General features: G+C 41.9%; 1 protein-coding gene across 1 annotated transcript; it reads left to right on the plus strand.

The window, feature by feature from the left end:
• The first annotated feature begins 3,468 nt into the window (after nt 1-3,468).
• On the plus strand, nt 3,469-11,016 carry LOC139204789 (melanocortin-2 receptor accessory protein 2A-like). Its single transcript, XM_070834788.1, has 3 exons — nt 3,469-3,589; nt 3,823-3,922; nt 10,566-11,016. The coding sequence occupies exons 1-3, from the start codon at nt 3,469-3,471 to the stop codon at nt 11,014-11,016; spliced, it is 672 nt and encodes a 223-aa protein (XP_070690889.1).
• Nucleotides 11,017-11,941: the final 925 nt, after the last annotated feature.

Genomic DNA, 11,941 nt, shown 5'->3' on the forward strand with positions numbered 1-11,941 from the left:
AGTTCCATCGGTTTGCCTCCAAGAGAGAAAGCAGAAAAATAACACTCCATTAGCGATCCGTTCCTCACGTTATCAGGCAGTTATGGCAGTCTATACAGCAGGTGCTCATCATTCCACCATTGGATAAGATATCTGATCTTCTCTGTCTCTACCTTCTGTATCCTAAAATACCACAATGCCTTGTGTTGGTCATTTCCGCTCACTTCGTGATCTCATCCTCTGCGCAGCACAGCCTCCACCACTGAAAGAGAAACTACAGAAGATGTGGGTAGACCTCTCCACAACCTGTTGGATTACTGACTACCAGGCACACAGGCCACAGTTTGTGTGGCTGCAGGGGAGAGCACCTTCCTCACACCTTCCTCACACCTTCCTCACACCTTTCCTCTTCGCCCTTTGCATTTCAGCTGAACTCGGATCATGTCGTCTGTAAAGTCGCCAAAGTGTGGGCTTAGACCTGGTCACATGTGGCCACGGGGCTCTGGCCTAACTGCATTGGCCAAGACGAAGGAGATGGTGGTGGAGTTCAGGAGAGAATGGACTACAACAGATCCCATCTCCATCCTATAGAGCAGCAGGTAGAGTTGGTGGAGGGATGGAGCAGAGGCTGCCCACAGGAAGGGACAGATCAGGCTTTACTTCTTCAGGAAACTTGGGTACTGTACTGTAATGTATATATATTGTTTTACCAGTCTTGTGTTGCCACTTCAGTGTCCTGTGCTATCTGCTAGGGCAGCAGCATTAGAGCCTGTTACACAAATAAACTGAACAAACTGATGAAAACAGCAGAGCTGGGAACAACCCTAGAGCACACAGAGCGTAGGCTTTGATTTGTAGGGGATTTTAGTTCAATGATTCTCTCACTAATTTCACCATAGCAACACTAAACAGATGTGTTGTCCACAGTCAGGCTGTACTGTACTCGGATGATATTCTCCACAGGAACAGTGTGCACATTTTGTCTCACTTTGATGGATGCAACTGAAAAATTCTGCAGGGCTTTTCCTGAAGCTGTTTATCACTACTAAAGGATAACAAATTTAGTGAAATAGCAAGTGGCGTGTCCTAGAATGCAAAATATTCATCTGATAATATGGAAAATGATATCAGCCTTGTCATCTCATCAAAAACAAGTATGAGCGAGTATCTATTCCTCAGGAGCGCCTGATTGGTTTGCTGTACCTGAATGGGTTGGATGCTGAGCACGGTACCACACTGAGGCTGAACCATCTCTGCAGTGACGGCTACAGTCCTGACAGGATGATCAGTCCGTACTATGACGGTCCGTCTGTGGTGAGGTGGAGTGCAGGCTCTGCTCCTGTGGCAGACATCAGCAGCACCTGGCAGCAGAGCGTGCTCTGCAAACGCAGCCACGTGTTACATCGTCTTGTCAGTTATCAGGTCAGCTTAACTCTTTCTTTCTTCATCGTCACTACATCGTACAGCACGAGAGAGCATCCTGAGAGGTCATTTATCAGTGAACCAGGGGTTAGTTAGTTCGTTTTTGTTTGATTTTCTAGTCAGTTATACATAAGAGCAACAAATATTCCATTTGGCTAAATGATACAAAGCCATTATGCCAAAAATAAAACTAAATCAAGCGTAATATATTTGGAGTGAAAGGGGGCTGTTGTTCCTTTGTACTAAAATCATTAGTGGCTAATAGCTGTGAAACAAACAAAAATCACATGTTCAAACCAGCTGTCACTGCTGAGGGCATCAGCTGCACCCCGACTGATAACTGTTGGAAGTAAAATATCATTCAAACATCTCATATGAACTCATTTTAAATCAACTTCAAACTGATAGTAATGATACAAAATGAGGTCATATATGCCACAGACAAGGTGTGGAGCTCATTGACAGAAATAAATATTGGCAGTAAAACTGTTTAATAGAACAGCAGCTCCAGCAACAGCAAAAGTAAATACTGAAAGTGATCGTATAACACTTGTTAACACTTTAACCTTACAACATTATGCTAACCTTTGCATATTAAGATATGATGTTCCTTTATTAGTCCTACGACAGGGAAATTTACTAAAAGAACATGATCATCGTGTCTTTTGATGCAAACTTCCAATATCAGACTGTATTTACACAGAGAAGCATTTCCTTCAGTTTGGCAATAATGGGTTAATTTTCCCACAATCCAATACAAATACCATGTTTCAGAGAAGAGTTTTCAAACAGAGGAGAGGAGAGGAGTGTGACGTGGACGCGCACCTTCATCCTACCCAATTCAGTATCTCTACATTTGCAAACAGAGTACAACACAGAAAACATAGAAAGAGAAATGTCATTGTAAGAAAAAAGACCTTCACATACTTTGTCTGTAACAACTGTGGAGGCAGCAAACAATACAATCAAAGACACACACACACAAATATCCAATCACATCCAAGATGACAATACAAGAATACACCACTGTATTGTGTTATGGTGATACTTTCTTTAAACCACCAAGGTTCCTCACTGATATATCCAACTTCAGGTTCTCCAGTTGGTTTTTCATTTTATCTAACAGTTCCATTTACTTTGATTTAACAAAGCATTGTCGATTCCTGGTAAGTTTCTGTTCTTCTCCTCTCATATATATATATATATATATATATATATATATATATATATATATATATATATATATATATATAATGTATAGCAGTATAATGATGACAGATAATATAATGAATAGTATGAATAGCTGTAAGAGCCATTCACTGAGCTTATCATCTTCCATTCATGTTTTGCCATGTATTTCTTTTATATGAATCGTATAATTATACCATACACACCGTGGTTGTTTAGTTCCCTGGTTAACTTGTTTGTAGTCCCCATGGTTTCCTGTTTGACCCCAACAGTCACAGCATAATAATGTGCAACATAAAGACCAACAATAAAACAGAGGAGTAGCTATTCAAACACTGTGCCGTATATTATGTTTATGTCTGTAAGTGGCTCTGGAAGGTTTTTAAGCCATTACAACAGTATAATGTCTGACAGAATATGTAAATCTAAGACAATAGGGAGGCAGAGAGAGCAGGGTCTGCTTTATCCCCCCTCATATAGCCTGCTTTTACTCTGTCTTGGATTGGAAAAGCCAGATTTAATCACTGGCGTGTATCTTCAGTTTATTTCTCTACTTTGTCTTTGTTTTTCTGCCTTTGAAGAAAAAAAAAAAGAAAAAAGAAAAAAGCCCCCTGTGAGCTTCCCGTCACGGGGGTGGGAGGAGGAGAGGAGGTAGACTGCTACTAGACAGGGAGGGCAGCAGCCCCCAGAGCGCAGCGTGTGTGATGCTCAGTGCGTCTCAGCGCTCCGATCCTCCCTGAGAACTGTGTGCCATTACGCACTGAGATGATTCATGAGATTTGAGCCTGGCAGGCAGGCAGGCAGGCAGGCAGGCAGGAGACCGTCTGCAGCTCAGTCAGTCTCTCTCTCTCTCTCTCCCTCTGTCTGTCTCCCCCAGAGATGTCAGGGGCCGACGGGCTTAACGGCACCAGCGCGTCTCCATCCGCGGACTATGAATGGAGATATGAATACTATGACGACGAGGAGCCGGTGTCTTTTGAAGGACTCAAGGCGCATCGCTGTGAGTAGCTTCTGATTATTACCTCACCGTTAAACTGCACTGAAAAGATCTCTGTCATCTCATCAGATAATAATAATAATAATAAAGACTTTATCAGGCTTTGAGCAAAAAGATGACACAAGTAAAGTATTTGTTAACATGCCCTGCAGTACTGAGGGGATTACTCATCACTGTCAACATTCATCATGTGCTGAACCCTGTTTTATTTTATTTTATTTTATTTTATTTTGCAGACTCTATAGTGATCGGCTTCTGGGTGGGCCTGGCCGTCTTTGTCATCTTCATGTTTTTTCTGCTAACCCTCCTGACCAAGACTGGAGCTCCACATCCAGAGTGAGTCACTGCAGCTCAGCTCAGCTCAGCTCAGCTCAATGCCTCCTGCTTCACTGGTACCACAAACACACCTGAGCACAGAGAACAGTGGAGTAACACTAAGCAGCCTCTGAGAGCCCATTATGAATTCTGTTTTAAACTGCACACATCTAAGGAGTTCATTTCAATTCTAAATGCATCTAGAAACCAACAGAGACTGAAAATCTACTCAGTTGTGCCTTTTTTTTACGTCACTTATACCAATAACACAAAATGCAAATATGGAATTGTGGTTTTTGGTTTTAATTTCTAACTGGTATCTTTGAAACAAGTGTCATGTGATCCCCTCATTAGTAAAGATGTCTTTCTTCTCAAGTTGAAGGATTTCTAGAGACCAGGGGGACATAAAGAGACTTTTCTGTATATTGCAAAGGATTTTCTGTGTTTTATCATCTTGTGATTTTGACTGATTGATTGAAACCTTTATTTATACACAGTGAACTCTCTTGTTCAGCCCAGTCTTAAACACAAAGGCTGTTCAGAGTGCTTTACAGAGGCAAAGAAAAAACACAAGAATGACATGAAATAAAAGCAATAGAAACAGAATAAAAGAAGTCATTTTGAATGTGATCCGATCTCAGAGATCTGTACCCTTCTCACAGCACCTCTCCCCCTCCCAGGTCTTAGTCTAACTCCATTAACATCATTACTAAGCTTGTCAGCCTGAGTTACCTCTCATACAGGGAATTATGTTCCCACCTTTTTACAATAACACAATATCTGTCTTCTGTTTTTGGTTACAGTTCATGCAAGATAGAATAAAACAGCTTTTTTTTTTAGATATTAATAAAGTTATAAAATACAGTTACAGTAGCAGTAGTTGTAAGTTTCCCCAAATGCAACAGAGGACACAACACAAGTATGTTTTTAGATTCTTTTACAGATTTTCTCAAGAGGAAGTTGGTGCCTGGTGTGTGCAGCATTGTAGCTAAAAGCAGCTTCCCCATGTTTGGTTCTACCAGAGGAGCTCTAAGGGCCCCGCTGGGTTTATATTCTTCCAATTTAGATTACTGAGGGATTTATAAACTAGCAGCAGCACTTGTAATCTATTCTAAAAGTAAGTAGTGGCAAGTGGAAAGGTTTGAGAAGAAGAGGAAGGTGCTCAGTTCTCTCATTAGAGCTCTGGCAGGAACTAACAGCCTTTTTGGGGAAACCAGACCAGAGAGCATTTCAGTCGACCACACTGCTGGAAATGAAGCCATGAATGAGTTTCTCTAAGTTGTGTCTGAGACATGAGACCTCTTATTTTGTTTGCAATAATAACACACTCATTTACATTAGTTATTGGCTTAATGCGGCTTTTGAGGCTCAGATCTGAGTCTGAAATCAAACTTTCAAGCTTTCAAACGCACTGATTTCCCTTTTGTCTTTATTTCTGTAACCAGCATACAAAATATACCATCCACTGTCATGTTAAGATAAAGGTATTGTTATGAATAAGATACATCATTAAAATGGCTAAAAGGCTATTTTATAGAAATTTGAGGTCGCCGTACAGAATACAAGTACTGAGCAATAAATAACTAAAAAAAAAAAGCACGTTCAGTTATAAATATTCCCTTTTATTGTGAAAGGTCATGTCTGTAAGCGGAAGTTGTAATCGAGGATTAGAGTGATACTGGTCATTCATTGGCTGGAGCACACAGATGGGTAGGGGTGGGATACTGGGAATTGTGGTATCGATCCGATACCAAGTAAATACAGGGCTAGTATCACAGATACCGATACTTTTTACTTGAAATGTCATGATCATTGAATAATTTAGTGATTTTGCCTTCAGTTAGTTGATTATGATTATGGTAAAACACAGCACAAAGATTTTAGGCAATAAAAATGCTTTTTTATTAACTAACTACAACAATAGAAAAAAAATGTAACAGTATAAAAATAATAAAATAATTCTTCTTGATTAAGATGATTAAGTCTGGAACTGTAATCTGCATAGAGCCTAAATAGGAATACTATTGTTCCTTCAACAGTTAACACAAAAGGGTTATTATATTCAGCCATATTCAGATTTCAGTTATGTATAGTAACGATTTAGTTATTTACTTATTTAGCTATAGGGGCACCGCTCAGAGTAGCCTGGACTCAGTTAGCTGGAAGCCGCTTCATCACCTGAGCCACAGTGTGGTCACACCAGGAGAGACGACCAGGCCACCTGCTGACCCTCCTGCAGACTGAGGGGCTTGTGAAGGCTTTTATTTTGTTGCATGCCGGCTTGTGTGTGAGTTCAGTGGGAACCTGAATTGGAGCCTTTTGTGGTTTTCTGTTGAAGCCAGTTGTTGTTGTTGGAAATGAAAGTTCAACTTCACACATGTGAGAACACACCTGAGTATCATTGATTTGTCTGAAGTCAGACTAAAATCTGAAAAGTTGAGTCTAAGCAGCTTTCACCATAATTGTTTAGAGATTTGAGGTGGGTCTGCAATTATTCAGTATTGATGTGTCCAGGCAGCCTTTCCTTTGAAGGGGATTAATAACTGCAGTTCTCAGAGGAAAAAGCCTGACAGGAGTGAGCCATTGACACTTTTCAGCCCATTTCCAAGCTGTTGATTTCTGAAAAAAGGAGGTTGACAGGCTGTCGAACAGCAGGTGGATGAATGGAGACGCTTCGCTCCATCCTGTAGTGTTTTAGTACTGATGGCACTGAATCGCCTGTTCGGTTGCACCAGTGGTTTGGTTCCATCCACTCTGATATTTTGGGTTTTTCGCACCTACAAAAAGTCAGTGTCATAAAACCTATTGAGAGGTTTGAAATCAGGAGTTAAACATGTTGTTCCTTAATGATGCTGAACAAGGTGCCAGAATTGTTTATTTCTGTTGATGTTGGAGACAAACACTCCTCTGGCCTTAGTAAGTTTGGAGTTGCTCACTAAAGCATCTAAAGCTTTAAAGATGCTTTAGTGAATCTGAAGATGACCTTTTCTCCATTTTCCTCATTCCCTTTTCTGACTTGTGACAGCAGGGCTGTTTCCCCGTGCTGCGTTCTGTTTGCCAGAGATGGTTTTTATCTTTTTCATTTGCTACGGCGTCTGTAACTTTTAGTGTTTCACAGCCGTTAAGACGTTAAGCTTATTCCCAAGGACATAGTTTTCATGAAAAGACATCTAGCATGCTTGTTTTTATTCCTTCTTTTTGACAGAAGCTGATCTGGTCAGAAAGGCCTGTGTCCCTGCCAACTGTCTAGAAATATCAACATCCTTGCTAATGACAATGATAATGAGTGTCTGTGTCCTTGACAGACGTCTCTAACGGCCCACAGGCAGTTTTGTCTTTGGGATTATACATGTGAATGTTAGAAGCACCAGTTGTGATAGATAGATAACAGAAAGCAGTTCAGTGAGGTTGTCAGCATAGTTTGTGGAGGACCACGGAGATCTGTGAATCGTTAATAGCAGGGTTTTTGTAGTGTCTTTCAACAGTACCAAGCTTTTCAAAGGAGAACAACTGCAATGTGATAACTGCATACATTGAAATAAATGTTTAATTAAATACAGCAGCAACAGCACAACCCTTCCTTTCAGATAAGAGTGAACTGATCCACTGTTACTTTTACCGCCACGTTTCAGTTTACAGCATAAAATCAAGGTTATAGTTGGTGATAAGATCATTAAAAGTGACTTGCTTGCAAGACTAGGAATATTCAGCAGAGCTGCCTTTGTAGTACTGGAGGTAAACCGACTAACTATGGCAGGGAATTAGTATCAGATAAGTCGAATTTGATGAGCTCCTGTTGCCCATCAGGACAGAGTTAGAGGAAGCTAGTGGGACTCTGTGTGGTGGCTAGTCTTGGAAACATTCACGAGTGTGACGTCCTTGTGCTGCTTTCTGCTTTCCAGAAGAAAAAAAGAAAATCACCAAGAGTTTTCTGTCTTTTGCTTCGACTCCTCTTGTCTCCTGTCCTTGGCAGAGGGAGCAGGAGGGGGCACAGGGAGTATAATAGGTTTGAGCTGAAACATGTCACTCTGACTTTTTGAGGCAAAAATCCATCTGCTCTGAAAAAGATGTTTGTGCTTCCGGAAAAAAAGTTAAAATCGCCATTAAAATGCACTGAATGTTGCAGTTGAAAGCCAGATGTTCAGTCTCAACAATCTGCTGTAACAGCTCCTCCTGACTGATTTCACTTCAGTATTCAAGGTGCTGAGCCTGTTGGCTGTTTCAGTACCTCTGATCACTGTTTCATCAGCCCCTGTGTGCACTGCACTGACGTCCACAGAATCTGTGGGATTCCTTCTGTGTATTTTGGTATTCTTGATGCTTATACCTCTTACACCTTCACAGCAAAGTCATCCACAATCAGGGCTTAAGGCCTGGTTGTTAGCTTTCTGTGTCTCTGACCCCGCCCTCCCCAGTCCTTCCCCTGCTGTGTCAGGATGTGAGGTTATCAGAGCATCAGATCAGATCCAGGCTCCTGAGGCAGTGGACAAAGTCTGCTCTCTCCTTGTGGAGATTTGTTGCTCTCTGCCTTTTCCTTTTGCACTTTTCCATGTCCGTGTCCGATGGGGGGCTCTGTCTGGATGGTAGTGCAGGCCAGCCGATAGCATCGACAGTAATGATGATAAACTAAAACTAGGTAAACTAAAAGCCATAAAATTGACACACGCTAAGAAAAAGAGAGTAAAGTGAACTAAAATGTCATAAAAGATTAAAGGAAACACAGAAAAACAGTTTTTTTTAATATAAAAAGTGGGTTTTTAAAGGATGAGACAGAGTGCAGCCCTGATCTGCTCAGGCAAGTCAGTCTCTCTCCAGGCTTCATAAGTGATCAACACAATCTGAAAATCTATTCTAAAAGCAGCAGAACGTCAATGTGAGATGTCAGGATTGGTGAAATGTGCTCTTTTGATGAGCTGGAAGCCGGAGGGGGATTTTCTTTTTTATTAATACCAGAGTCAGGAATAGCAGTATTCTAATCGACTAGTGACGAAGGTGTGGATAACTGTCCACATTATTGGAGGGCAGAAATGTTCTCTTAGTAATTCTGCTGGTGTTTTTAGTCCATGGTGGAGAGGTATCATTCTCACACAGTCTGTGCAACTCCACATCCACTTCTAATCCCTCTATCTTATAGTTTGAGTGATTTCTAAGTATCAAAGATCCACTGTTCATTAATTTTAGCCACCAAGCCAAAAATAGGGAGTTTACTAGGAAATCTGTCCTCTGTGTATATGCCCAGACATACACAAAGTTAGGGATATTGATATTCTTCAAACAGGAGGTGTTCACTGAGCTTAGAGGGTCACAGAGTGTCATCAGGAGGTTGGAACAGTGATACAGAGACTGGAAGAGTCACAGAAAGGAGAGGAGTGGACGTCCTTTGGCCACATCCCAATTTACTGAGACACTGAAAATGTTTTGTTGTGGTATACCTACCACTGTTGGTAGATTTTCTTTCAATAAATTGTTTAAGATGAATAAAATCACCAGTGCATGCTTCTACTTAAATGTCCTACTTTCATCATATAATATCACTGTAGCATTCACTTTTTACATTTTCCATATATTTCACCTGAAAGTCGAATATCCCTAACTTTTTGTGAGTAGTGTAAACACAGTGTCCTTTTACCACTCCTTATCCTTTACATGTTACATACATGTCCACTGACTGGGCTCATACGGTCAGCAGCACCAAACTCAGTGACGCTGTAGCTGCTGTGTGGGGCTGTGAATGTAGAAAATAGCAGCATGTTGGACTATTAGAACGGCCCAGAGCTCTGGTTATCAGAGCTCTGCCTGCTGGTCTGTCCTTTGGTGAAACTCTGATCCACTCATAGACAAGATGCATCAGTGTACACTGGTTGTCAATGAAAGGAAGGGGAAGCCACCCACGCTTTAATTCAACATTGTACATTAACATCATCAGAAATGATGAGAAGAATCAACTCGACTGCAACGTCTGAACAATATTAAATTATGCTGTGAACCCGTTGGCTTATTTACTCGTCCAGCAGTTAAAGGGCAACATTATCGTTCATTTTAGGTCATGTTTGTGTCCACCTAGTTCATTTAAGTCCAATAATCCTGCTCTTTTAGCTCTGTTGTTTGCATTGTGGATGCTGTCCTGTGGTTTGGCTGAAAAAGCATATGCTGGTGGCTGCATCATGCTTTATTGAAGACCTGAAACTTGCAATTGAGACAATAAACTCATTAGGAGAATGTCTACTGAGGTAATAACTCAAGTGAGAGGTAGGCTCTTATTCTCACAGACGTCTAAACGGTCAGACTTCTTTTTACAGCCCCTGAAGTCGCCCCCTGCTGGAAACAATGCAGGTTTAAGCCTCTTCTGCATTGGTTTCATTTTTTTTTTAGACCTGGAAACGTTGACTTCTTACACACAGCAACTCCTGAGGGACAGCAGACAGTGTGCAGTGGGTTAGTAGAGTGTTTTCACTGAGAACAGCTGCCTGCTCACATAAACAATGAAACTAAACTCACTGTGAAGCCGAGGCGAGCTGCAGATTCAGATAATTCTCTGGAGCTCCATCACTGTGACCGGCTCCTTACATATTACTACACAGTTCTAACATTTGATACCTTGTTAGTATGAAGGCTCACTGGATCCTCTCTCTCTTTATTTCTCTGTCTTTTCCCTTCATCTCAGCAGCAGTGGTCAGCCGTGTGAGATCCGTTTGATTGGCTACATGGACGCCAACCTCAACAACGGAGCCCCTCCTCCCCACCCTTGTGGTCTGGACTCGTCCTGCTCTCTCTTCCAGTGCTATATGGCCAAAGAGGGTCAGGTGAGCTCCAGAGCCCCGTGGACCACAGCAGGCAGCCTGGGTGGAGGAGCATCAGGAGTCTGCCTCAGGAGGCCCGGGGACAGTATGGAGGCGGGGGACGGTACGCTCCTGCAGGAGCTAGCAGTGACGGCTAAGAGGACGGAGAAAGAAGCCATCCTGCTGGCCCACTTTGACATTCCCAACTGTGTGAGCGCTGATCAGAGCTCAGCTGTGGAGGAGGTCGACCTGCTGGGAGAGCCAGAGCTGCCAATCATTCTGGAGGGGCGGGATCAGAGCGGCAGGAACAGTAACGACCACAATGATTTCACGTAGGCCTGGACAGTGGACAGTGGATGTGCTCATCGCCACCGGACATTGAAATATTCACTGTTTGAAATATTCAAACAAGATGGAACAACAAAATGTGTTCTACTATAAATGTGAAGTCATGTATTATCTGGAAAACATATCTGGAGTCTTTTCCCAACACTTCAGGAAGAAAACAGACACTCTGGAGGTGTCAGGTTTCCTTGCTCAGCCTTCTCCCATCACAGTCAGCTAGACAGGTGGAACATCTTCCTCTGTGTATAGATTATACTTCCTGCCCTGCCCCTCTTGGTGCTGTGTGACTGAAAGTGTAAATAACTGTAGCACAGCTGAGTTCCACTCTGCAGTGTGTATACAGGAGAACAGAGGGTTACTATTCTATCACTCGTGGAAAGAGTGATGTTTTGCTAGTTGTTCCTTTTGCTTGGACTCTGCCTGACGGCCTAAAGGACAGAAGGCAGATGTTATTATATAAACTGAGCCCCAGAAGACTGAACATGTGCAGCAAAGACACTTGAAGTTACCGATCAGTGATCTGTGTTAGTCTTGTTAAAATGTGGTAAATGTCTATAGATGATCAGTTTAACTTTGGTTATCAGAACATCTTTGGTGTACACAAGACTTTTCATTAACTTAAACCAGCAATAACTGATTTTGAGGCCACTTGGGGGCAAAAACCTGACATTTAATCAGCTGTCAAGCTGAAAATGGATTACTGGTTTGAAGCTACGAGTTTAGCATCTTGGCTGTTTTGTTTTTTTTAACCATAAGAGAAGAGAGAAGGAAGAGCGAGGGGTAGATTAGGGAGGCAAGTTCTCGTCTGTTTTACTCTAAATGGGACCAAAATGAACACTGTGCTGTTTTGACTTGAACATGTGGTTAATGTTTTAGCTGGCGGTTTGCTAGTCAGGCTGCGTGATGAGATTCATCC

The sequence above is a fragment of the Pempheris klunzingeri genome, chromosome 8, assembly GCF_042242105.1.
Source record: "Pempheris klunzingeri isolate RE-2024b chromosome 8, fPemKlu1.hap1, whole genome shotgun sequence".
In the NCBI taxonomy this organism is placed as follows: domain Eukaryota; kingdom Metazoa; phylum Chordata; class Actinopteri; order Acropomatiformes; family Pempheridae; genus Pempheris; species Pempheris klunzingeri.

Excerpts from the sequence above, each read along its gene's own strand:
- LOC139204789 (XM_070834788.1), top strand. The coding sequence starts at position 3,469 with ATGTCAGGGGCCGACGGGCTTAACGGCACCAGCGCGTCTCCATCCGCG. Across the intron at positions 3,590-3,822 it reads AGGACTCAAGGCGCATCGCT|ACTCTATAGTGATCGGCTTC; the intron begins GTGAGTAGCTTC and ends TTTATTTTGCAG. Across the intron at positions 3,923-10,565 it reads ACTGGAGCTCCACATCCAGA|CAGCAGTGGTCAGCCGTGTG; the intron begins GTGAGTCACTGC and ends CCTTCATCTCAG.